The 27,875-nt window shown below is 31.1% G+C and overlaps 2 protein-coding genes and 1 long non-coding RNA gene across 3 annotated transcripts; 2 read left to right on the top strand and 1 right to left on the bottom strand.

Moving 5' to 3' along the window:
- Positions 1 to 2,372: 2,372 nt before the first annotated feature.
- Positions 2,373 to 8,700, bottom strand: LOC111711926 (uncharacterized). Its single transcript, XM_023486409.1, has 7 exons — positions 8,403 to 8,700; positions 5,298 to 6,000; positions 5,142 to 5,219; positions 5,013 to 5,078; positions 4,429 to 4,612; positions 3,797 to 3,918; positions 2,373 to 2,930 (listed from the first exon to the last, which is right to left on the bottom strand). The coding sequence occupies exons 1-7, from the start codon at positions 8,690 to 8,692 to the stop codon at positions 2,760 to 2,762; spliced, it is 1,614 nt and encodes a 537-aa protein (XP_023342177.1). The 5' UTR covers positions 8,693 to 8,700; the 3' UTR covers positions 2,373 to 2,759.
- On the top strand, positions 4,212 to 8,561 carry LOC111711927 (uncharacterized). Its single transcript, XR_002767340.1, has 3 exons — positions 4,212 to 4,271; positions 4,450 to 4,517; positions 8,546 to 8,561. It is a non-coding gene; the product is annotated as an uncharacterized LOC111711927 (long non-coding RNA).
- Positions 8,701 to 12,622: 3,922 nt separating the features above from the next.
- LOC111711925 (uncharacterized) lies at positions 12,623 to 18,351 on the top strand. Its single transcript, XM_023486408.1, has 6 exons — positions 12,623 to 13,498; positions 13,721 to 13,798; positions 13,860 to 13,925; positions 17,391 to 17,574; positions 17,632 to 17,753; positions 18,083 to 18,351. The coding sequence occupies exons 1-6, from the start codon at positions 12,869 to 12,871 to the stop codon at positions 18,203 to 18,205; spliced, it is 1,203 nt and encodes a 400-aa protein (XP_023342176.1). The 5' UTR covers positions 12,623 to 12,868; the 3' UTR covers positions 18,206 to 18,351.
- The last annotated feature ends 9,524 nt before the right edge of the window (positions 18,352 to 27,875 follow it).

Here is a 27,875-nt window from a genome sequence, read left to right as displayed (position 1 = left end):
AATTTACGCGAAATTACACCGTATTTTTGCAAAATTGAAGTTTTGCCAATTACGCCAAATCCTGCAAAATTAAACAAAATGAAAATTATTTTGCGTAACTGCACATAATTTCACATGAGTTAATAATCTATTACGTTGGAAACCCTAGTATAACTTTCTGAAAGTGCAGCACAACAGGTTTCTTCTGGATTTGTTTGCAGTTTAATTAAGACTACCAGCCCTCGTATATACTTATTGAAAATTGGAATCATCTCTAGGTTCAGTGTGGATCATCCAATATTTCACAGCGAAATTCCTGAGCTTATATCTTAAGAATTCACTCTCATAAAAGGCTACTCATCAATGCTATGATTTCCTACCTGGAATTGCCATCCTATGTTTTCTTGTTTTTTTATAATAGATATTAACATTAAAGCCTGTAATTTTCCTATAGTTTGTTGAAGCTTCGTTATAGTAAACTGTATGGCAATTAAGTAAGGCTTAATTGTATAATATTTTAAAAATATGATATATAGAAATATTAAAAAAGAAACTTTATAATAAATCTTGGAAAGTGGTAACATATTGTAACTTAATGCAATTCCATGTTACATGTTTTTAAGCAATATTTACTTAAATAAAATAACGGATGAAAGTACTTATTTTCTTTCACGAGCTTAAAACTATTGACTAATGGTGGAAACAGGGAATATAGTTAAGGATTTCCTAGGGTTTTATTTAAATTTACCAATAATTTTCAAATATATCTCAAAAACAAACTTTTCACTCCCTTAAAAATTCACTCTCGTAAAAGATTATATCATTGCATTGAGCACTGAGCTGGTCTTTATGGTTTCTTAAAATTGCCATCCTATATGGTTTCTTGTTATTTTTTAACAATCAAAATATTAATGTCTTCCTGTAGTTTGTTGAAGCTTCGATATATAGAAAAATGAATGCCAATTTAGCAAGGCTTTGTATAAAATTGCAGGTTATTTAAAATATTCAAAAATATAATACCATAAAAAAATAAACTTAAAGCTTGGAAAGTGGTAAAATATGGTATGCTCAATGTTTTCCATATTACCTTCATGTAGCGCTGGGCAAAGTTCCGTTAACAGAACGGAGGTGTTTGAAAATTAACTGAAGAGTCCGTTAACTAACAGCAAAAACCGTTAGTTCTTTAGTTGTTACCGAAACTTTTAAGAAAAAAAATAATGGTTAAAAACAAATATAATGGATGGGTTTTTAAAAAAATGCGACTTTCTTTCTTTTTTCTGCTAAAATTGCCTAAAACTTGAAACAAAAAAAAAATTAAATGAATTTTAGCCCCCCCCCCCTTTCCTATCTTTATGATAGAATTTTAAAAAGATTTTTCCGCAATTTGGTGAAAGCTTGCGCTATAAATTCAATTTGATAAACAATTTTTTTAAATGGAAATTTTGGAGTTTTGAAGAAAAACATCTTCCGTTAATACTATTAATAAGATTGAGGTTGTTAATTTACAGTAACTTAATCAGAACAAATACTATTAATGAAACCAACGTTTTGTTCTTACCTTTAAAGCTACCTAAAAATTTTCTTTTTAAACAGTTTGAACTAACTATTAACTAAACGGCTAGAAAAAGTTGGAAGGTGCCCAGCTCTAGCAACATTTTTTACGCCATATTTACTCAATTAATATATTGGATGAAAGTACTTATTTTCTTGAACGTGTTTAAAACTATTGACTAATGGCGGAAATCAATAGCATTATAATTGACCTTAATGGGATTCTAAGAAGGGATGATACAGGATTTGAAGGGGAAATTTCTTTAGCCCCTTCCTCCCCCCTTGGGAGGATTTCAATTCCCCCCCCCCCCCCTTCCATAAATAAAGCAATGACACCCCCCTGTTTTGCAATGAAAGGATGAATTTACAACCAAATAAGGTATGAATTCCAATTCCCCCTTTTTCTTTATGTTGCAAAAACAATTGCAATTTACCCACCCGCCCTAATTTTGTTAAAAAGCTACTTTTGGAATGTGTATTTATACTACAGGAAAACATATAGGAATTATCAGAATTAAACAATTTTGAACCTAGAAAAACAACAATATTTTTTTCTTTTTTGATAAAATCAGGTTTCAAAAAACATGTAAAATAAAAGTTTATTCTCAGTGTCGACTTTTGATATCAAAATACTAATTAAATTTACATTATGGTGAAAGAGTTTTTTTTAGCTTGATTATGAAAAAATTTCCACATAAAATTGAACTTAGCCAAAGTGCAAATGTTATTCAATTTTGTTCAACAAATCTTTTTATACAGTCAAAACTCTGCTTTGATTTTGTAAAATTTGTAAAAACATCTCATAAAAAATTGAGTCTGAGGTACAAACTCAGATTTTTTAATCCATTTATCTTCTCCACCCAAAGTCATGGTCTTAGAGTTTTAAAACTAAATATCTAAATAAGGTTGCAAAGATAAAGGGATTAGAAAATCTGATTTTGAGGCAAAGACTCAATTTCCTAGACCTCCATTTCTGTGAGCAACAAAAATATTCAAGCAATAATATTTGCTGATTACCCTGCTTTTTTAATATGCTTGTGGTGTGCTTTTTTGGTAGAAATTATTAATTACATTTTGTTCAGGATATTACAATTACAGGTTTCTAGAATAACACAAAGTTTATTTAAAACTGTGTAATACATTGATTTCAACATTTTCTTACATATGCAGGGTTATAAAATCTGTATCTGAATCATAGTTATCATAATGAATCCTCAAGTCATTTAAAATTATAATTTTTCGGGTTTTAACACATTATTAAAGTTGTTGAATTTAACGCTAAAAGTAGAAAAAATGAACTGAACAACTGAGAGAATTGAATAGCCAAGAATAAGCCCAAGAAGGCCTCCAATACCATTGATAAGATCAAGCAGATCGAACACCAACTGCTCCTCAACTATCTTAAATATTTTGGTTATATTTTTAAAGAAATTTAATGCCTTCAAAAAATAAAGAGCAGATGAGAAAAAATTTCTTATTTCCTTTTTTGTGTCTGAAAGATATAATAAAAAAAGATGTCAAACTTGGAAAATTTAATTAATTTGAGCTTGGTTGCTGATCTAGCACTTTTTCTGAACTATAGGGTGGTCCAAAAAACATGGGAATTCAGTGACAAATACGATATCGTCTTTGTTATGAATTAGCATTGTAATACCTGATTTTGAAAACCATGAATGGCTGTAAAGATGTGTCTATAATGTCTTTGCAAGATCAACAGTAAAGACAGACAAGTTTACTCTGTTTGTATACTGTAATTTTCTTGTTTTACTAAGTACAACTGTTTGCAGTCAAAACATAAACAAACAAATTGTAACATAGCAGACAAAAATCTTACAAATTACAGCTTTCTCAGTAGGAATCACTAAGCTTAATCAAAGAATTATTTGAAAAGAAAATATCGAATTTGTCACTGAATTCTCATGTTTATTGGGACACCCTATACCTACAACGGCGGAGTTAAATCTCTAGGACATGGACAAATCCAGAATCACCGATTCGATTCATGATACATGTTGAACCGTCTCAAGGCTTAGCTTAAATTCATTAAGTTAGTTCCTTTGTTAAATATATTTCAATTGAAGTCATTACCATTCTTTTTTCACTGCTTTTAATCAATGCTCATTGCTAACTGCTCAGTAAGTACTGTATATGCAAACTGGCCCAAAATTGGCGCACAGTTTGAACAAAGTGCAAGGAAAAAGGACACACTATACCCCTTTCTTTAATTTTAGGCCAATTTACAGAACACTAAGATGGTAAAGTATACCTCAACTCTTGCCGAATTTGCTTCTAGATAGAACTCAGACGTCCAGTTTACATCCCAAGTAATCTTCTGGGTGCGGACAGATTCAACTGAAATCTTCTCAGTAGTACAAGGAACTTTGCATCCTATATAAGAGCTTATTCAATTCATCCTCGAGTCTTTTCACTTGGGTTCTGAAGTACCTCCAGAATCTGAGGAATTTGTGCTATTTTAAAACAGTAATTCTTTGCAAATTTAGTTTTAAATTAATTCACTATGCACAAGTTTGCAAACAGAGTAAGAACAGAATTGTTTGTCAAGTAGTGATTTAAATCCTGCTCAAGTTCAACATCTGTGAGGGTAAACATAAGTCATTAAAGTAAATTTCAAAACATACTTTTTAAACGAATATTGATCTTTCTCGATTTTTCAGCAACCCATTGAAAGCCCAACAAACAGCTGGACCGATTGGGATGACATTTTTTGGGGACACTCATAGGTTAAAAAATTCGAAAAATTTTTTTATCAAAATTATTTTTTAAAAAAATTTTTTGAACATTTTTTTAAAAACTTTTTTTTCCACGGCCAACACTGGGCCCTTCAGCCAGTTTCATGAATCAAAACTTTGAAAGTAACCATGATTAATATGTTCCAACCTGTCAGAGCACTTAATTTAGAGTATGGTGCTGAATACAGACTCCACATAATCAAACTCAATCGTTCAATGTCCTCCACTCCCTCACAGGTTGGTAGATCAAGGCTTGACTTGTTGAGCCAACTTATTATACAGCCAGCTTCTTCATACAAGTAGTTAAAAATACAATCTGTCATGCTGTAATCCTACAGAAAAGCCATTTATAAAAAGATCTTAGCTGGACTTAATTTGTAAAATTCTCATGTTTTCAAATACATTCATGCAATTTCAACATTTTAGCAATTTCAATTGCAATTTAACCTATTAGCTTTTTTTGCAATTGAATTAAAATTAATAAACCATGTTGCATCTTGCCCTGGTTAGTGTTAAGTCCTAGATGTATTATGCATGGTTAAAAATTGACATATTGGAAACAATTTGTTTGTATTAATTTATAACTACACATGATTAGGTGTCAAGTCTGACAGCTATAAGCTAAACTAATGTTAAAGACATTACTGACTCAAGCATAAATGGTTTTATTCAGTAAACATTGATCACTGATCAGAACAGTGTTTAAAAGTCCAGTGGTATAACTTTTTTTACCTCACTTTCCTCACATTGATGCTTAGACGATGATATTCTTGTTGTTTTTGAGTACTCAAAGTCAACCTTAAGTATGAGTAAAACTTACTGGATACTTTTATAAGATTGGTCAATATAATCTTCAAAGACCTGCAAAAAATCTCCTGCTTCAAGAAAAAGTGTATCAGCTTGTCCAGTCTCATCCAAACTCTCATGAACCCAGAAATGCTGAATTTTAGTTAATAATTGATATTTATTTGTTTTCCTACTTAATCATTAAAGAGCATTTGAAAAGTTTTATCTGACCTTCTTAGAATGTAAATGAATATTATAACCACATAATGAATCCTTCTCTAATTCTGGTCCAAGTAGGGCTAGAAAATTTCCAGGTCTTCCTGGTAGGAATTTTTCTTTGGGATTGTAGGTAAAACAATGGCCACCGCCATAGGAGTTGAGATTGAATATTCTCTGCTGCCACAATTTATCAAATTTAGAGCTGGCTAGATATTCTGGACGTTTGTTAGAAGGCATTTCTCCATTGCAGTTCTTGTTGCAGTATGCATAACCCTTGGGAACTATTGATCTATTTTTAAAAACATGAACAGCACACCATGGTCTGTTGTCATACATTTCCGTACATTTGTAGAAGGTCTTGACCTCCCTCTGTTCTTGAAATGAATTGCAAAATGCACTCCGAAGATGATTATTTGGTGAAGGGATTGAACAATCATCAACATTGAATGGAAATGTACAGGGGAAACCTGCTAATGTGTCAGTTGGGGAATCCGTAGTCTCACATTGAAATTGTCTCTCATCACTTCTGTGCTGGACAAAGTTAAACAGATGTTCCCGAGATGAAGTGTGGTTTTTAATCCATTCTTGAAGAAACTCATTTGAAGTGTTTTTCCAAGATTTTAGCTCCACCAGAATGTTTTCTCTCTGAGTAAAGGGACAAACTTCACACACTGTGATTGAAGGATAGTTGATATTTCCAGTATCTCTAACAGTACTAAAAATAAAAAATTAATAAACTTAAAAATTATAAAATCGTATGCATAATGCACAATTTAGTATAGGGCTTCTACTAAAGTCAAATTTTTATAAACAAAAATGGCTCTTGTGGCATGAAATGATTTGTAATTTGACATAAGACTTGAAATTATTGCAATTCATTTCAAATTAAGATTTGAATTCAAATAAATTTTGTTTTTCAATGTTTTTTTTTATACAGTGAATCCCAGATATATGAATACATTTTTATAATGTTGTATTCTTAATATATTTAAGATCAAATGCTGCGGACAAATTATAGTGATTGCTGTCCTGCATATTTCAGGGCTATTATTTACCTTGAATTACAAATAAAAAGCAGTTTCTGAAAAGTTATCAAAAAATCAATGATTTTGGATATATTTTAACAAATCCAATTCAACCCTTTGAAGCTGCGAACATATCATAGCATTCTTTTTGGGCAGACCAATGATGAAGCACAGCTGTCATAAATTTTTTAATAAATTTCTAGACAACATGTTATGCCCTCCACTTTGTGTTCTTATCTGTGAGATTGGCAATATTAGATGTTTTTGAATGTTGTCTTATAATTTTTCCTACCATTTTTACATATAATAATCATAACTTGCTCTGGAACAAACAGCTACTTGAAAAGTTGGTATCAATTAGATAACTAGCCATTACTGAATGGCTTAAAGAAATTCTGAAAGTGACCAGCACTAATTTCACACTGGGACTAAAGATATTTGAAACAGTTTTTGAAAAGCCCCACTTTAAGTTAACAATTTCATTTTAGACCATTCTTATTATTACTATGTAAATAAAAATTTACTTGTACTCCATCCTTAACTATAAAAATAATATTGGCCAATTATATTGAAATATAGCCATTGTATTAATTTTACAATGTCTCTTTGAATATCTTTTTGGTTAGTGTGGTTTGCTGTTCTGATTAAAAATCAGATTGACAACAATAAAAATTATAAAAATAGATTGAGTAAATTGCAAAAAACATTAATTAAGAAATTTAAATGTATGTTATTAAAATAGAAAAAAAAACAGTCCTAGGTTGTAAAACCAAACTTGTATTCAATTTTTTAAATACCTAATCATTAAAGTTTTCTTCAAAAAATATTTTTGAACAGACATCCATCCTCCGCAGATGAACAAGAAAGTAAGAAAAACATAAACTCCAAAGTTAAAGAACTTTTTACTGCAATTAACACTGGACGAGGGCACTAATTGGTAAACTTGAATAATGAGTCCAACAAAAAGTTTCTATGTTTAAATAGATAACATTTGTAATTAGTACATTTTTCTTGCAGATTCTAAGAAATAGAACCTTTTGAAATTACAAAAATTTAGTTTAAAAGAATTTTAGGGAAATCTAATACATTTTTTGCTTAATTTTGCAAACATAATGAAAAGGTAAAATGATGTTGAATTTGAAAATAAAAGATTTTCAAAAAGCATGATGGTTGAGCTTTGACCAAGTTGTGAAAATGTCTTTAATGATATTTCAAGCTCCGTCCTTGCATCTTTGATTGGTTTAACGTAATTCTAGGTTTGAGGTAAGCAAAGAACTGTTGTGATAACAGGTTTTATCTATTAATTACTGTCAGAAAAGGCTTTACTAAATCTCTTAATTAAGCATATATGCAATACCACATTCTATAAATATCATATGGAATAAAACTCAATTGGGATACATGTCAGATACATACTTCCTTTGGAGGTCTAATCACTAGAAAATTTATACTTCTTTGTTGACTACATCTAGAATGTTCAACTATTTAGTAAGAATTAGGAATATTATGTGAGGGATAATTTTTTCTAATTTAAAAAAAATAATCACAATAATGAATAAAGTATCAGTCAATAAACAAAAATTTACTTGATCTTCAAAATATACAAGATTTAGCATCAAAATTCAAAAATCTTTTGTTTTATATTATGTTTAGAATTTATAAGTAATAAGAAAATACAATTTACAAAACTTTTTTCCTCTGATGTCATTAATAAAGATGAAGGTAATCTAGACTGAATTAGATTTTTAACATGTAAAACATATAATAGTCCTACAAAAATTTTGTGCATTTTGGGAAATTTGTTTCAGGATTGTCCATAATCTTTGCTGTAATAGATTACAAACTCATGAAACTTTTCTGCATTCTATGTTTAAGGGCAGAATTCAAAGTTGTTATGTTGTATTAAATGAAATTGGATAAAATTAAGTATAAGTATGGTAAACTTGAAAAATGTAAAACATAAGAAAGTAGTTCTAAGAAAAAAAAACAAATCTAAGATAGCATACTTTTGAAGTGTAAGGAGATGAAAAAGAACAAACCATGCAAAAATTTTTTTTTATAAATTGTACAAATAAATGAATTCCTCAAATACCTTATCATGAAAGTTTTCTTTTGACTAAACTTTTCCACTGACAACCATGCCAAATATAAGAAAAAGATGTAGAGACAAATATATATTCCAGAGTTGCAAATTTTCCTAATTCTCGCCATTTTATTAATAAATTTTTGGTTTAGTTCTGCTGTTGACAGTGGACTATTGGTGTGCAAATGAGTTGGAAGGAAACCTCTATTTACACAAGTTTTATTGATTTTTTTTGCATTGGCACAATCATTCATTTGTATTTCATTAGCAAATAGAACTTTAAGAAAATTTATAGACATTTATAGAAACCCAAAAAGGATTGTGTGCCTAATTTCAAGTGACCATTCATTTGTCAAGTGCAGATGCCTCAAATTTACAACAGCACCCTTTATTCCTTATTGGAATGATCACTGATCAAGGATGCTGGACTTGGTCCTGATTTATCTTCAGAAATTATTGTTATTTTTTAACACTTGATTTTAAAGCTATTTTTTGTTTTAACCAATATTAATATTTACTTTCTAGAATTCATAGAAAATAAATATTTACATACAAATTCTTTAAAATTGTGTTTGACATATTTGGTATTGTTGAGGTTTAGATACATGTAACATAGCCTTGTACATGACCTTAAAGGTTTAAATTGGATACTGTTGTAAATTTTGATTACAATCTTAGTTAAAAGGGTCAGTTAACAGTCTTTTTAAGAGATTTTGTTATAAAAGAACAGTTTGGATAGACTGTCAAAGTAACAGTGACAAATGAAAGTTTTTGAATTTGAACTAACAGCTTTGTAATTTATCCAGTTAGTTGAAAATGGAGAGTTATACTGACAGGCCCACTCTTCGGTTTAATCAAGTTAAAAGTTTACTCTGTAAACAACTACTATTGTAAACAACATTATAAAATGAAAAATAATTACATTAGTTAATGATTTTTTAAAGTAATAACTTAAATGAAAATTCAACAAGACAATTATCAATAAAGTTTATTTCGTTTGCAATATTCATAAATTTTAACTTTAATAATTTTTTTAATTTTTTTCATTTTACAATATTTTTAAATATTTATATGATATCAGATGGAAATATTTTGAGATTTCTATATTTCTTGTTCTTCATTTTTTTCTTGTTGGTCCATCCTTCAATCATACTTTGGCTAATTTTGAAAATAAAAAGAAAGAATTTTGTTGGATGTCCTTGTAGTTTGCCGTGTTACAAGTAAGAACTATTTTTAAATGATCTTGCTTTTTTTCTGAGCCATGAATTTGAAATTGCTGAGTATCTTGATTTCTTTTTTTCTGAACTCTGTATACTCTTGCATCTGATTTTTTTCTGAACTCTGGATTGAATATTTTTTTATCTGGTCACACATCTGTTTTCTGTTCTTCTCTTTTAGATCTTAGCATTCTAATCCCTTGTAGACAAAAATGCATTTTGGCACATATTTCTGATTCATACTATTCTTTAATTTAATATTTTGGAGCCAGAAATATCAATATAAGTAATATAGAAAGTTACTGTTTGTCAGGAGTAGATATCAGATGTGTTTGCAGTTTTTAATATTTTTTTCTGATCTAGGAATGTTTTGACTCAACTCTGGTAATTTTGAATGCACAAAAAAATGCAGACCACATTTTGGAAATGGCTGGACTAGGGCTATTATGTGATTATTGTTTCATCAATTATATTTGTAAAATATCTGAGACAATTGTAATATCTGAGACAATTGTAAAGTTGTGTTATTAATTGTAAATTAATTCCGGATCTTTCTGACCATGACTGTAGTATAATTGATCTCTTAATAAGGAAGTTTATTTAAAGTTTTAAACATGCAACACATAACAAACTACGAGAAGTAAATTGCTTCATATTCTTATAGAAGGAAGGAAAAGTTCAGTTTTCAGGTCTAAGGGTCATTTTACCAAACTTTCTTAGAGAGTGATTAAATCTCCTGCACATGGAGGTTAAAATGCCTTTAAAGCAGAAGTCATTCTGAGGAACTTTGGTATGGCTGCTCTAACAAATTTTCATGTTGTCTATGGTTTATTTTATAGAAATAATTTGTACTTTAAAAAGTTAGAAATTTAGCTCAGGGTCATGGAGTACAAATCAATAGTATACAGTAGCTAATATTTTGTAAACATAGCATTGCCTCCTTAAGGATGAATAGCATTATATGCCCTTGCTTTAGAATTTCCAAAATGTGGTCTACTAGTTATGTACATTAAAAGTTGACGAAGATATTGATCATCTAAAATTTATAATATAAAATACAGCAAATGTTGTTTAAATATTTAGAATCTGCAGTTTTATGATATGAAGAAGATTATAAGCTTTACCATGTTTGGTAATTGCACTGAGAATGTTGTTTTGTGAAGACATTTTTTAGGATTATCAATTTGGGTAGTTAGCCTTAGAGAATTGCTATTTTTTAACTATCAGTTAACAAAGACAAGAAATGTTTCAACATTTTTACAAATTCTTTAAATGTCACCTTTTAATAAAAATTTCATAAAATCTACAGAAAATGTTGTGAAGAAAGAGAGATTACAGAAACTAATAACTGAAAATGATAACTTATTATGATGAGAGTTAATTTTTATTTTCTCAGCCTGTTCCTGAACAACTAATTAGTTAACTGTAGAACTTGTCTGACATTTTTGTCCTCGTTATTTAATAATTTTAAAAATTGATTCTAAAAACATAACCAGCCAAATGATCATTAAAGCATTTAATAATATGTCTCAAATGAATCCCAAAAATTTCTCCACAGCACTACATTCTCAGTTCAACATTGCCAGTCACTCCCTTTAAAGATGTATACTATTTTTCTATATTCTTGGGACAATTATTAACTTTAAGAAAATCAAAGACATAATGCAAGTCCAGAATCTATTGTTAAATGTACTGCGGGAGACCAAGCCCCCAAAAAAATGACATCTAAACTTGTATATGATACATCCATTCTATATTTCCATGTTTTTCCACACCTATTAAAATCCAGGATTAATTCTAGGAAAAGTTTCTGAGCACTTAATGGCAATAATGTGTTTTAAGCTATTGTAACAAAAGTTAGAAATAGTTTAAAAATGTATTAAAGTATTTAATTGTATGAAAATAATAAAGGAATTGAGTATTTGCCACAAACTTAAATTTTGTAATAAATATATCTTTGTGACAAAGACTCAATTCCTTTCTTGAGATCTAAAAAAATTAATTATGACAAGGACTTATATGAACAGCAACATTTTGCATTTTAAAAATTAGATATTACATTTCATCATTAAGCTTTTACTTTTCTTCTTCAAGCCAATTTTTCTTTTCCTCAGTTATTGTCAGCTATGACATTGATGAAGATGAAAAAATTGCTACTAAGGCCTTAAGCTTTTTATAAAATCTACCCTCCATAAAATTAATACATAAATATTTAGACATTTTAATTCTTCGAAAACATGTAGAAAAACTAATAATGTGAAGAGAAGGCTGAATCAATAGTTTAAAAGCAACACCTTTGTTAAAAAGAAAACTCCCATAATTAAAAATAGGTTCACTTGATTATCAGCTTGCCTTAGAAGTAGACTATAAATGGGTCTTAAAAGGAAAATTTTAGAATATGGATTTAAGTTCCTTCTTATTCTTTTGTTTATCTGTGGGGGTTGGATCTCCATAAAAAAGTACTTGGCAGAGAAAACAATAATGATAAGGTAAGTTATAAATCTATTCAGGTTCTAGCTGAATCTAATTGAAAATGATTAATTTTTAAAGAAAAGATTCCATCCAATGAGATTGTTTTATTGAAGCAGAAAAGATAAAATGAAAGAATCAGATGTCTAGACCAGCTGGTGATGATTGTTTTTACCGACTAACCTTTCTTTTTCTTGTTAAGTTACATTGTAAACTGGTTTAAAGTTGTCCTGATCTCCAAGTGTGTTAATATAAATATGCACAATAAGAAAAATTCTCTAAAATAGTCAGAACTTTTAAGAAAATGACAAACTATGAAAAAGAAGTACAGTTGATTGGGAAAGACATTTACGGATTCTATGCCTAAAAATAATACAGCATCTTTTTTGCTTCCTTTCACAAAATTCATTCATGCAAAAAATAAATGCAAATCTTTGCAAAAAAGTTTTTACAACATGGAAGAAAATTTTTCCTTCACTGCACTGTTTTTAAGCCCGTCAGAAGTAAACTTCTTTGCAAGGATCTCTGATTTTAAAAGGTAGTTTAACTTCCTGGCAGGATGATTTATTGTTGTATAAGGATGCTCACATGCAGCACACAATAAACAACATGAAGTATGTTGCATAACATTCCCAGTAAACGAAGAATCTTGTAACTAGGTTTCATAGTGACAGCTTTACACAGATTAATAATAGTGCACTCAATTTTGCTAGTTTTGTTAATGAGAATGGTGAAGTTACCTATCCATCCATCACTTTTTGTGAAGTATGTTCATTCGGAGATGGTAAAATGGATTTAATGACCGAGATGAAATCATGGAAAAATACCTCACATGCTGCTGTGATAGAATGGATTAAACAGAATGCCTTAAACAGAAGCCAGATCTTCAACTTTGTTCAGCACAGACACAGCAGCAGAATTTTCCCTTGCGAGACCATAGATTCCCCGACAGAGGCATTGGTTGGATTTCCCTGTGCATTTCCGTTCCGTGTTAATGATTGCTCTATCCGCTCGCCAGTAAATCCTCTCCAAAGCCAATTTTGTGATTCATTTCAAGAGAAAAAGGAGATAAAGACCTTCAACAAATGTACGGAAATGCATGATGGAAGACCATGGTGTGCTGTTCATGTTTTTAAAAATAGATCATTAGTTCCCTATGGTTATGCATACTGCAATACAACCTGCAATGGAGAAATGCCATCAAAAGAGCGTCCAGAATATCTAGCAAGCTCTAAATTTGATGAATTGTGGCAGGAAAGGATATTCAATCTCAACTCCTATGGTGGTGGCCATTGTTTTACCTATAATCCCAACGAAACGTTTCTACCAGGAAGACCTGGACATTTTATAGCAAGAATTGGGGAGGGTTTGGACATGGACAATTTGTGTGGCTATAACATACACATTCATTCTAAAGAGGTAAGGCATGATCACAGATATATATCACAAGTTTGGTTAAAAATTGTAAAGTAAAGGAGCCAAATATTTGTCCCCCCCCCCCCTCTGAATGAAAGGGGCCAGAATAGTTAAACTTGTGGAGTTCTAAGAGAAAACCACAAGTTTTAAATGTGAATTATATTTTAATGAAACCACAACGATTTCTTTGAGTCTTAGTCAGGGCCTAAATGGATTTTTTTATAGCATTTCTGGGTGCACGAAGGTTTGGATGAGACTGGTCAAGTAGATGAGCTCTTTCTGCATCCTGGAGAATATTTGGAGGTAATAGCTAATTTTCTTTAAATTCTAAAATGTACATGTGATATAATGTATGTTTTCAAAGGTGTCATTTGAGAGATCTAAAGAGAGTAGGATTAAGACTCACACTTTTGACTGCATTAAAGATAAGGTGGGACAAAAATTATTTCATCACATTGTTTAAAAAACATAAAAGATTTTTGTGAAGCTTACAACACTACCTGTAATAGATAAAATTTCAAAGTTAGAAAGTCTTTAAAAATATAGAAGAATGGAATCCTAACTGTTAAAAAGGTGTGGCTGTTCAATTTGTTGTTCTAATAAAGTGTTAACTGAACAATTAAGGAGCAATCATTTAAATCAATTAACACTCCAGGCTTTCAGTTTTCATCCAGCATTATCAGAGTTCTCCCAACGAGGGATGGGGGGCCATGCGGCAATGAACCCCGCAATATCCTGTTCGAACCCAGGTTGTTAGCAAAACCCTGTTTGAACCCCTCAGAAGCCTTTTCGAACCCTGCAGAACCCTGTTAGAACCCCGCCAAAGACTGTACAAAATAAAATCTTTTAATAATAATTTATGGAGGACGTAGCGTCGGTCTCCAAATAACGCAAGGAGTCTTTAGGAAGGATATATTTTAATCTAAGATAACAAAGCAAGTCTATATATATATCGGTCGGAATCACATGAATCTTTGCACAGTATAAAACAAAAACAAAAAAGTTTGCGGATTTCAAAATATTTTTTTCGCGCATTTTCAAAATTTTACAAAAAATAAAAAATTTTAAAGACAAATTTTTAAATTTTGATCATTCATAAACCTTCCCTAGCTGGGGTCACGCGAGATCCCACACAAAATTTGATCGGTTCAGCCGTTTTGACGTTTATCGGATACAAGCAAACAGACAAACAAACAGACAGACAAGCCAAATTTATATATAGATTTAGACTTTTCAATGGCTTCACAAGAATATGATATGTGAATACTATTCAAAATGGCAGACTAGACAAGTTTTCTTTTATAATGCAATCAAAGCAAACTTATTGAGAATACAATTTTGTAATTTGATTGATTTTATTCACATTTCTGAGAAACACTTATAACGTCAAAACCCCTAATCGTCACAATACAATGTCCCGATTTTGCCTTTTGTCTGTATGTAAACCGTACAGTGTACACCTTGCTCTAGCTGCCTAAAATGATCAAATGCCTAATTATGGAGTACAAACGCTGCAGTAAGTTTCGATTAAGTCTACAAGCTAGAAATTTAAACAAATCAGAGAAAAATCTAACAACGGTACTGCATTGTTCATCTCAAAACCGGTTAAATGTCAACAACAAAGAGAAAACAAAGAGAACAGAAGAGTAGAGAAGAGAAAAAAAAGATAAGAAAAAAGAGAAGAAAAAAGAGAGGAAAAAAGAAGAAAAGAGAAGAAAAGAAAATAGAAGAGAAGAATATAGAAAATAGAAGAGAAGAGAAAGATTAAAAAATAGCTTGCATTTGACATACGTTTTATCATAAAAATATGTTTAAGAATACCTTAAACTTTAAGATTAACTTTATTGTAAAATTTTATGATATTTTTGAACAAATAAATAGTTGTCCTAACTGTTTAGCGTACAATAGTTGTCCTAACTGTTTAGCGTATATTTTTTCGATCATTTAAAGATTTCGATCATTTGGCATTTGATATTCTAGTATTTTTGCATTTTCCAATGATAATGATTTCAAGTAGGGTTTCCACGAAATGGCTAAATCTTTTGCGCAAAATTTGCGCTATTTTCGCGCAAATTTTATTTTTGCGAACTTTTGCACTATTTTTGCGCATGAAACGCAATGAGTTTTGCGCGGTTTTGCGCGGTTTTGCGCTATTTATTTTGCGCAATTTGCGCAAAACCGGAAATATTTTTTGCGAAAGTTGCGCATGAAACGAAATTTTAGTTTTGCGCAATTATTTTTGCGCAAGTTTTACGCAATATGTAACTTTTTAGGCACATTGTCAAAAATTGATATTCTAAGCTTAGAATTAAACAACTGAAGATTTATTCCATATACAAAAAAAAATATTAACATACGAGTATGATAACGATTATACTACACTCAATTGGTTACTTCCAGTTACAAAAAGTTTAAATTAAGGGACCAAAATTAATAAAATAGAAATTNTGCGGCCATGAACCCCGCAATTGCCTGTTCGAACACAGGTAGTTTGCAGAACCCTGTTCGACCCCCGCAGAAGCCTGTTCCAACCCCGCGAAAGCCTGTTCCAACCCCGCGAAAGCCTGTACAAAAAATTACCTTTTAATAATAAATGACTTTAAAAAGAAAAAAATTCAAAAATTGAAACGTGCGGGAATAGGTAACAAAATTCTTTTAGCTTCAAGATAAATATCAATGCTTTAAAACTCGTTTTAAGCGTAAAATTTTGTCTTGCTAGATTTAATGATTACTTTAAATGAGCTGACCGCTGTGATAAAGAGGTAATAATTAAAATCTTCCATATAAATGTAAATTGCAACTAATTATTTATCAAAAAACTGATTCCGATTCATCAAAAGTGTGTATGAAGTATATAATTTTGATATTAATGTTTTTTCTAAAATTGCTTTGACCACTTTTAATTTAGACTTTTGTATGAAATCATTAATTTTGTTAATTAAATTCAGATTTTTTCTTTATTCGTTAACCCTCCCTTTATTTATAAATTTCATGCTTTACAAATTATTTTGAATAAATGTTTGATTAAATTTCTGTATTACGTCAGGAAGTGAATGAAGAAACCATACCACGCTTTCCTCTGTCTGTCTGTATAACTAGTATAACTAAGCGAACTACCTGCGCACAGTTATACAGACAGACATTACTCGGATTGGAAACCTCCAGGTACCTATAGCTGGCAACCATAGACTCTCCCTGCTTGTCAACATTTTCTCTCTTCATCATCATTCACTTTGATCAATCCATTTCAAGCTTCTTTCTCGTGAGTATAAAGCACTCGCCCTTTTGCTGCAAGAGACGTTGAAATGCCACCACTCTGTCCTCCTACATCTGTCAGGTGGTCATAACTGTATAACCAGATGTTAGCTTCAGATGATTTTGAAACCACAGGTTTGTAAGGAGTCTGGGAATCAAACCTATCAACACCAGTCTGGATACCAATCCAGTTACTCGCTGTGGACAAGTGTTTCTTAACTTCAGTGACCTAACAAGAACTGGTGTCACACACTAGCCACCCCACCCCACACACCAGCCACCCTAATCCCTATATTTTTGCAACCTATATTTATATTTAATTCATTAGACATTTTCTAGCTGTGATTTAGCTGTTATTTTCCAGGTTAGCTAGGTTAGGTTAGGTTAGAGAAAGTCACAGCTTAATCACACCTACGTTAGGTCCGAGAAAGTCACAGCTTAATCAAAGCTAGAAAATGTTTACTGATCAAAAATAGTTTATACTCTGTATGTGTACTGTAAAGCTTGTTCTAGCTGGTTGATAGTTGGCCCTGTACTTGAAATGAACCAGACTATACAGTGTTGTAGAATTTGTTGCAAAAACTGAAATCTTTTCCAAAAACATTTTGGCTGATGTTATTTTCATTATGCTACAATCTAGGATTACAGTTTGACTGATTGTATCTTCAACTATATACATCAAAGCGTAGGATGCCAATTAAACTGGTCAAGTATTCCAGTAGGAAATCTGCCTGCCTGTGAGGGTTTGGAAGATATTAAAAGATTGAGCTTGCTTATGTGGAGCTTACACTCAGCCCCTTTCATTGATCTCAGCAAACAAACAGGTTATCACATCTAATCAAAGTGTATAAACTATTATGTAAGCTAAGACTTGTTTTCAGGATGCAAACTTCCTTGTGACAGAGAAAAGTTTCACCTTACGTCTAGTGTAACTGCTAAGATTACCTGGGATGTAAATTGGACTTCAGAGTTCTATATGGAAGCAAATTCCGGCAGGGTAGAGGTAAAATATGGTGATATATGTAAGTGAAAAATTGTTCTTCTGTATAACAGCCAGACCTTTGGAGCAGCCGAAGAAATTTTAAAATGTTGCCTGCCAAGCATTATTATGATCAAGTGCCCCAGATTTTTTATGGTCTTTATAACAAAATTGATTACGAAGAAATTAGAAACCGTTTTGTGAATGAACATTTACAAGATAAAATTGTAAATAGAAAAAAGGGTGTGAAGTGCATGCCTTTAAAGCCTAATATATATAGTTGTTTTATTTGTTTAAATTGTTCGAAAAGACTGAGTCTGCTTTTATCTTATGTACAAAGATCTTTAATTTAGGTATTTGAAGAAAAGCTAATCTTTGATAAGATTGACCTGCTAAATGGAATTGGAGGATTTCTGGGACTGATACTTGGATACTCTTTCTTATCCATAGTAGAATACTTTTTCTCAAAATGTTAAAATCAAAAAAATATGTTTTGATAAAGTTACTACAGGTATAGATTGCCATGCAAAAATGCTTATTTAAGGTATTCTAAAACGTTATCTTATACAGGGTGTCCCAATATACATGGTAATTCAGTGACGAATTCGATATCGTCTTTTCAAATAATTCTTTGATTTAGTATATCAAAAATTGAAATTTTTTTTTTGCAAAATCCAGTAATATAGTAAAATGTCGGCAAAATAAAAATGTCCAGAAAAGAATAAAAAATATATTTTTAAATAGCCCTTGACCATGTCATTTCAAATATGCAAAACATTTTGCAACATTTTAAATAATCTGATGTGTGATTAAGAAAAACTAAAAATGTGGAAATTTCTTTTGGAGAGTTGCATGCAAAACAATTCTAAAATATTTCTTTGCAAAATTTGCGCAATTCGTTTCCTTATGTCAATGGCTTTCCAAATAGCTAAAAATTATCAAACTCTGACAACTGAAAGCGAGTCAAAGCAAAGATTCAGTTTGTTACAGGAAAATTTAGTCATTCACGCAGTGTACCTGAGGACTCAGGTAGTTAGTATAAAAGCCCGGTTTTAGATCTAAATTTAGGACTTTGGGTATTTAGGAAAACAGCCTCAGACCATTACTTTTTGAGTTATGTAAAAAAACTAAAGGGGGGGGGCAAATTGCCCCCGCCCCCCCGGTAGAAAGAATATGTTTAAGATGTTTTTGGCGAAATTCTTATAGACTTTTGCTTTAGTGCTTTAAATCACAGTGCCCTTCCTCCCTCCCTCCTTGATGAATTATACTGGTAACTAATTCAATCAACTCTCCATCCATCATTCATCCATCTTCCTTGGTGCTCCATCCATCCATCTATCCATCCATCCATCCTTTCAGCCACCTATTTTCAATCCATCAATCAAATTATGAATTATAAAGTAGAGTTTAAACAAACCCAGTTCTTTAAAAGAACCAGCCCACGCTATATTTTTACAGTGGTAACCTGAAAACAGTGGAATTATTACAAAAGGAACTGAACACCCGCCATCTAGCCCATAACTCTCTAATTCCTTAATAAAAAGAAACAGAAACCGCTAATCTATCCATTGTTAGTACTGCAAAATTGGTCAAAATTCTAAAAATTGAATTATCCTTTCTAAAATTTAATATTTTTCAAATATACATCAATATTTAGATAAAAAGTATAAAATAAACATATAAGGAGGATGGTCAAAACTTAAAAGAGAGATTCTGGAATTAGACGTGAGAAAGTGGGTGGTGTGTTGAAACAAAGAATTATACGAAAATGGGTTTTTTATCAGTTTTGAAAATTATAAACATTGTTACCATAATTGATCAGACCGTTCTGAATCAGACAGTGCTATCTGTCACAATATCCCAGTCTTATAATTATAAACATTGTTACCATAATTGATCAGACCTCCAAGATATAGTACTCGGGGATATTATTACATATCTATGCACAGAAACTTTTGAAGAATAAAACGCGATATCATAGAAGGAATATAGATAATAAGGTATCAGGTTTCCAAGATATAGTACTCGGGGATATTATTACATATTTATGCACAGAAACTTTTGAAGAATAAAACACGATATCATAGAAGGAATATAGATAATAAGGTATCAGGTTTCCAAGATATAGTTCTCGGGGATATTATTACATATCTATGCACAGAAACTTTTGAAGAATAAAACGCGATATCACAGAAGGAATATAGATAATAAGGTATCAGGTTTCCAAGTTGCACTCATAATTTAGAAAGTTTTGGTTTGTTTTTGTCTTTTTCTTTCAATAAATGTAAGTAAAGGAAAATTTCCGCTGCGTAATAATCCATGATTGTATTTAAAAACTTACTATAATTACACAAGCGTTTGCAACACAATTTGCAGGTTTACGAACATTGGCAATACTAGATTTAATTCAAAGTTTGTTTAACAAGATGGCCGCATTGGAGTTCAAAGTTTGTTTAACAAGATGGCCGCATGGAAGTTCATAGATTGGTTAGCAAGATGGCCGCATGGGAGTTCAAAGTTTGTTTAACAAGATGGCCGCATGGGAGTTCAAAGATTGATTAACAAGATGGCCGCCTGGGAGTTCAAAGTTTGTTTAACAAGATGGCCGCATGGGAATTCAAAGATTGGTTAACAAGATGGCCGCCTGGGAGTTCAAAGTTTGTTTAACAAGATGGCCGCATGGGAGTTCAAAGATTGGTTAACAAGATGCCCGTCTGGAGTTCAAAGACCAACAAATGTTGTTAATTGTCGTAAAGTAACATGGGAGTTCAAAGATTGGTTAACAAGATGCCCGTCTGGAGTTCAAAGACCAACAAATGTTGTTAATTGTCGTAAAGTAAGTCATATGCATCATTTAACAACTTTTTCTAATGTTCTAATAATTCATATTGTTTTCTATAGTAATAAATGCACAGATTTCTGCACAATAAAAAAGCCTAGAAACGATAAAAAAACTTTATTTAGAAAAAACTTTTAAGTTAGTTTTGATTGACACCGTCAACATGTAAATTTGCCAACGTCTGAATTAGACCCTTTCGTTGAGGGCTACCCCCCCCCCCCAGAAATGAAAATTGTGATTTCCGGGAGAGGGGTAGGGGGTTTTCAGTTCACTAAAAGGTTAACCACCCCCTCCCCTCTTCCCTAGACAAATTCCTGTAAACGTCCATGATCTGATTATAGACCTTTTGAAATCTAATTTGTGGCTATGCTTGGTAAGTTCAATCTGTGGCAATCTTCCGAATGGACATCTTGTGAACAATAACTGTTTACAGAATGGGCGTCTTGTAATATCAATCTATGTCAATACTTTGATTCCAAGCTTCGCCGGAGGCCACAAAGTATATCACCGGAAGTCATTATTTATTCATATGTTACTCGTTTAACATACTAAGAATGACTAGTGTAAAATCCGAGATTGAACAAGTTTGCGAAATATCAGTGAAACTGTTTGCGCATTTATGCAAACTCAATTCTAATTTTAACATTTAGGACAAAATCATATTTTCTTATAACTAAAAGTCAGGCTTCTACAATATCACGAATATTTTGTTTAAAATTACGAATATCTTGTTCAAATTCACGAACATTTTGTTCAAAATTACAAATGTTTAATTCAAAATTAAAACATTTTTTGAAAATTAGGCATATTTTGTTCGAAATTACGAATATTTTGTTCGAAATTACGAATATTTTGTTCGAAATTAGAAACACTTTGTTCAAAATTAGGAATATTTTTATAAAAATTACGAGGATTTTCTTAAAAATTACGAAAATTTTGTTCAAAATTATAACGAATATTTTGATCAAAATTAGGAACATTTTGTTAAAAATTACGAATATTTTGTTCAAAATTACGAATATATTGTTTACAATTACGAACTTTTACAAATTTTTATTGATTCTCCTTCTTTCCCTTATTCAGTTTTCTATTATCTTCCAATCGCGTCCCCCCTCCTTCTTCCCCCCTCTTCCCTTCTTTTTTCTTCATATTATCCCCTTGTTGATTGAGAAGAATTTGCATATTAACTTGACATAAGGGCGTGGCTATATAAGTGGGCGGGTATCTACAATGTCCGAACTAATAATATTCATGTTTTAAAGCCTGAAAACGCCTAAATAAAAAGATTGAATAAGTTTAATGCTTTGAAAACAGCTAATATTACCTCTAGGACCTCTAGCTTGATTGGACTCAGAAAGTGACTGCAGCGGAATATATGTTTCCAACAATTAAACGGGGGGAGGGGGATTTAGTAATTTTCTGATATAATTTTATGCTTAAGGGAAAAAACATTGATTTGTTTTCCCTCATTCAGCAAATAAACCCTTTGAAAAAAGTTTGCGCGATGCTCAAACATATACCTAACATGATTTTCAAAGAGGTTGAACTGATAAAATAATACAATAATAACAAGAAAACAATAGAACAGGAAGACGATATTATATCAATACTCAAGTATATTTGATGTTGTTACATAGCAACTAGTTTTACTAGACAATTATAAAATGGCTATCATATTGATTGGGCTTTTTAAAGCTTTAACTTTGCTGTAAAAGTCGTCTTCCTATTTCTGAATTTTCTGGTTATCACCAAATAGGTTGACAATCTATTTGGTTATCACTATATAGTATATATCTATAACGTAAACTTTGAGGTTTTAAATTTACATCTATAAACAGTTAATCCGTCAAGAGTTTGTGTTATGTCCTTTTTGTTTAAAAATGTTAGCTTGCTATAGTGAAAAATATAGTTTAACATTAAGCTTTTGTTTTGATTATTCCTGAGATATGAAAAAAATAGAGTAAGCATTCTTTTAATATTTCTGAATCCGAATTTAATGAATTTGAGCCGAGTCTCAAATCCGCCAAAAACCGGCTTTAATTGAACACCGGCTTAAAACTTAAAACATTGAACACAAGTTTAAGCGGAACCAAACATATTTGAGCCGCGTCTCAAATTTAAGCCGTTGCTCAAATTCTTTAAATTCGGCCTCAGAATAACTTTTTATTTTAATATCTTTTCCTAAAATTTCAAACATTGTAAACCTAAATAAAGGGTTGTGGAGCACAGATAATTCTCGACAAATTTATGAAAACAGAAAGACGACCTTTCAACCCAAGTTGCTAAACTACAGGGTGTCCCATGCATCATGTTGGATCGTTCATACATCTTAATTTCGACTTGAGAAACTATTTAGTAAATAAAAAAAGAGTGAACCATTAAAAAATAATGCACGGCTCACGTACGACTAATTTGAAAATTTACACGCAGGATTAAATAGATTTTTTTAGTTATAACTTGTGTTGTGTGTGCATATTTTGGCGTTATAGCTTGGAGATAATCTAATATGATATGGGTCGCCCTGTATTAAAATAGACGTGATGGACGAAAACAATAAATACTATAACTGTTAAAAAATTGTTTATTAAAATAAAAAATTATCTTTAAATTGAAAATATATGTTTAGATTGATTTCAGGTCGTGCTTTACAAAACATGTGGTTAAGTATAATTTTTAATTTTCCGAAAAAGTAGTTTCATAAAAGTATACAATTTTATCGTCCTTTGTGATTCAAATGCGTGAATTATAAATAAGAAAATGTAATTCTGTTTTTTGATTGAATAATAAATTGATATTTAAAAAATGTGGACAATCCCTTTAATGGGACTGATTCTTTCATTCCACTGTTAATTTCTTAATAAAGTGAGGTTGCCCTCACCATATAACCACCCTGTTTATTTCTGTCAATTATGGAGCTCCCCCACACACCCCACGCAACCCCATTATCAAAGATTAAAAGATGATAAAAACATAAATTCTCATTTTAGAAATTGCATTATTCATTCATTCGTCCATATTTTGAATTATACTGCCAAATCTTTTTTATAAAAAAAACATGTTTTTTTTCAATATACGGTTATATCTACGTGATTCAAACGGAGACACGTGACAATGATACTGCATTGTCATTGGTGGGAGTTCTGGTCACATGATACGGACATATAAAATATATTATCAATTATATCTATTAAAAATGAAAAATCATTAAATTCAAATAATGATTAGGAGGAAACTTGAGTTTTTCAGGCTCCTCTTGGATATCGCCGTTTTCAGATTGGTTGCGTATTTGCTGAATATGATCTGTTTAATATTCGGTGATAGTGACGGACCAAACCTCTGTAGAGTAAAAATAGTAGATGTTTTAGTTCCACATTCTATTGAAAATATATTTCGGTCTGGGTTGACCCTCGTCCGTTCTAACGATGTAATAACCATAAAAATCGAGGGAAAAAAATGTTACAAACAACAAGAAAATAAACAAAAGATTATTTTAAAAAATTGGGCTATCAAATGGACAAAAGGGAAACGAACTCAAATCATGAGATGGAAAAAAGATAATTTCCAAATGTTTACTTTTTTAAAAATATTTTAAGACAATTATTATTCCTTGAGATAGTTTCTGTCACAAAGATTTAAAACAAACTGTTTATATGTATGTGTATAAAGTGGTGGTGGGGGTCGATCTAATTAACGAACTTTTACGTAAATCAGGGGGGGGGGGCGGCTTGTTTAAGGAGGTATATTTAAACCTTTTTAAAAATTGGACATAAACAAAACTTGTTTTTTTTTTAATACTGAATTACAGTTTACAATTAAATAAGAATTATTTTTTTCTGTTCATTCCTCTAAGTTCAGTCATAAAATTCCTGATTTTTTTTATAATATCACAATGCAAAGCACAGCGTAATTTTAAAATTTTCATCGAAAATACCATATTCAAATCTTACAAATTATGAGCATCGTACATTATCGTATTTTAAACTAATAATGTTAACATTTCAAATTAATTAGAATTCACAAACTTATTTCAATTTTGTCAGAAATATTTTCGAAAAAGGTTTAATGTTTATTTTTACTTAGTTTGACCCTTGCGCAATGTAAATAGTAATAATCTTTTTAACAATTATGATTAGATCAATATTTTTTATTTAAAATTCATGCAAAAACATTTAAATTTCATAGACAATACAATCATAGATATAGGACATTTTATTGAAAAATAAATTCATAGACGTTAGACACTAGACAGTGAAGTATTTTCATAGAAAGGTAACATTTCCAAACTTTTAAGAAGTATGATTCTTAGATATACAAATCAGATAGGTTGTACAAATAACAGTGTCCGTGTAGCAAAAAGCGGGTAAAGTTGTAAACATGATAATCTGTAAACTTGCAGTACGTTGTACGTCATAAATGATTTAATGTTTTTAAGTTAGACATAATCAGATTATTCATTGAAACTGCGTTTCAATCGAATACTTAACATGATTAGCTCAAATCATGCGACATACTTAAATTATGCTATAATATATATATATATATATATATATCTATTCTCTTTAATCCTTTAAATACATACCTTAAACTTTAACTGCCCGATTATTGCGTAATATGATGGTCTTAATCATGCAGTGATATCAATAACATTACGTCAATTCCTGTTAACTTTGTAACCTAAGCTATTGAATAAATTAATATACAGAAACAGGAGGGACTCTCTAATTTTGAAAAAACCGGTTTTGGATTTTTATGTACTAAATTCAAAAAAGAAATTAAAAGTGTCCACATTGGATATTCGGATAAAGTAGTCGGGATCAAAGGTATCCCATTCTAAAGTTACCAGCTCAGAACGTTTAACTGGCACGAACAGCCGAAAATTATTTTTAGGAGAAGACAAACGGCATCAAGAAATGAAAATGAAAATGTTTATTTTTCCCAAAAATCTAATTTCATAAAACTACACCTGATGCAAGCTGGAACGTAAGAGTTCAAAACAATTTTTTTTATTTTAATATGTCTCCACTCTTATTTACTCGAAGATAGTTGCTAAAAGTCATAAACTTATTAAAGGAACTTGGAATACTATGGTGATACAAATTAGATTTCATCCTTCTTTTACCCCATTTTCCTATCTTATAGCTTACTTTTCTTTTCTAATTTACTTTTCCTTTCTTGTTTATTTTTACTTTCTTGTTTACTTTTCCTTTCTTGTTTACTTTTCCTTTCTTGTGTAGTTTTCTCTTCTTATTTACTTTTCCTTTCTTGCTTACTTTTCAGTTTTCTTGTTTACTTTTCCTTTCTTGTTTCCTTTTCCTTTCTTGTTTACTCTTCCTTTCTTTTTTACTTTTCCTTTCTTGTTTAGTTTTCTCTTCTTGTTTACTTTTCCTTTCTTGTTTAGTTTTCCTTTCTTGTTTACTTTTCCTTTCTTGCTTACTTTTCAGTTTTCTTGTTTACTTTTCCTTTCTTGTTTACTTTTCCTTTCTTGCTTACTTTTCCTTTCTTGTTTACTCTTCCTTTCTTGTTTACTTTTCAGCTTTCTTGTTTACTTTTCCTTTCTTGTTTAAATTTCCTTTCTTGTTTACTTTTCCTTTCTTGCTTACTTTTCAGTTTTCTTGTTTACTGACGTTAGAACTGACGAGGGTCAACCCAGACCGAAATATATTTTCAATAAATGTGGAACTAACATCTACTTTTTTACTCTACAGAGGTTTGGTCCATCACCATCACTGAATTTTGTTTACTTTTCCTTTCTTGTTTACTCTTCCTTTCTTGTTTACTTTTCAGTTTTCTTGTTTACTTTTCCTTTCTTGTTTACTTTTCTCTTCCTTTTTACTTTTCCTTTCTTGTTTACTTTTCCTTTCTTGTTTACTCTTCCTTTCTTGTTTACTTTTCAGCTTTCTTGTTTACTCTTCCTTTCTTGTTTACTTTTCTCTTCCTTTTTACTTTTCCTTTCTTGAATACTTTTCCTTTCTTGTTTACTTTTGCTTGTTTACTTTTCCTTTCTTGTTTACTTTTCTTTTCTTGTTTACTTTTCTCTTCTTGTTTACTTTTCCTTTCTTGTTTACTTTTCAGCTTTCTTGTTTACTTTTCAGCTTTTTTGTTTATTTTTCCTTTCTTGTTTATTTTTCGCTTCTTTCTTTTTATTTTTTTTCTCATCTTTTATTTTCTCAGATATTTTGCCCACCCTCGCATTCTGGTGAAAAGGGGGGGGGGGGTCACATGCTAGTTGGGCCTCCGCCTAGACTATCTATTATAAATAAGATCTTTGAAAAAAATAATGTACCAATTATTTCTCTGAAAATTTTCTTAAAATGTCCTGGATGTCTTATATGAAATGTTCTGTCTAAGATCCATGCACACATGAAATGTCTCACTCTTGAGTCTCGTCATAAATGTCTGATCAGTAAAATGTCTTAAATATTAATCTTTATTTGAAATGTTCTTAATGTTTTTAAATGTGCTTTTCAAAGAAGATTATCGGATTCATGAACCAAGCAATGAAGAACGGATATCCGAATGTTTTTATTAAATCGACACCTTTGNGGGGGGGGGGGGTCCAAAAATCGTATACTAGGACAGACCCCGTTTGTATCCGTCTTAGTAAACAAGTTAGGCTAGGTTAAGACAATTTCTTGGCCGAGCGCTGCAGCTAGGACAGGCTAGGGGGCTGAGCGTTGCGGCTAGGACATGCATCTAGGGGGCCGGGCGCTGCGGCCACATCATCAATTATATCCATGTTTTACATATGAGATCCATGTACAAAATTGATAGTAGGGATGGGGGGGTGGGTACAAAAATAATTTTCTAGGAATAATTGTTAAAGACAGGTCTATTGACATCTATTTTATCATTATTATGTCAAAAAGAATGAAATTTAATTCCCAAAAATTACTTGAACAGTGTGCACTGCTATTGTACATTGATAAAGTATAAAATATTACTCCAAATAGCGGTTGAAATCTTGTTTGCTTCAAATTGTATAATTTTTAAACATTCTTTTCAACAATAGTTCTCCTACAGTGATAACCAGAAAACTCTGGAATAGGAAGACGACTTTAAGAATCAAGTAATTACTTTAAAAAGTCTTATGAGCAAGAGACATAGCAAATGTAAACAGACCCATTGTACTAAATTAGTGATTTGATAACTCACTGAAAGTGTCTAGTATTGCTTTGTAACAACATCAAATACTCGGAAGTATTACACCGTCTTCCTATTCCGTTGTTTTCTGGTTATCACTGTATTACTTTTTGTAATTTTAACCAGCCCCCCTTCCCCCCAAAGCCCCTCCCCCCAAGCCCCAGCCC

Source organism: Eurytemora carolleeae, unplaced genomic scaffold (genome assembly GCF_000591075.1).
Source record: "Eurytemora carolleeae unplaced genomic scaffold, Eaff_2.0 scaffold1222, whole genome shotgun sequence".
Lineage (NCBI taxonomy): Eukaryota > Metazoa > Arthropoda > Copepoda > Calanoida > Temoridae > Eurytemora > Eurytemora carolleeae.
This window is presented reverse-complemented; position numbering and strand designations above follow the sequence as displayed.

Coding starts and splice junctions, on each gene's coding strand:
- LOC111711925 (XM_023486408.1), top strand. CDS start 12,869: ATGGATTTAATGACCGAGATGAAATCATGGAAAAATACCTCACATGCT. Junction 13,799..13,859: donor ATCCTGGAGAATATTTGGAG/GTAATAGCTAAT, acceptor ATGTTTTCAAAG/GTGTCATTTGAGAGATCTAA. Junction 17,754..18,082: donor CAAATTCCGGCAGGGTAGAG/GTAAAATATGGT, acceptor TCTTTAATTTAG/GTATTTGAAGAAAAGCTAAT.
- LOC111711926 (XM_023486409.1), bottom strand. CDS start 8,692: ATGTCTATAAATTTTCTTAAAGTTCTATTTGCTAATGAAATACAAATG. Junction 6,001..8,402: donor AAGAAAACTTTCATGATAAG/GTATTTGAGGAA, acceptor TTTTATTTTTAG/TACTGTTAGAGATACTGGAA. Junction 3,919..4,428: donor TAAATTAAGTGCTCTGACAG/GTTGGAACATAT, acceptor GCTCTTATATAG/GATGCAAAGTTCCTTGTACT.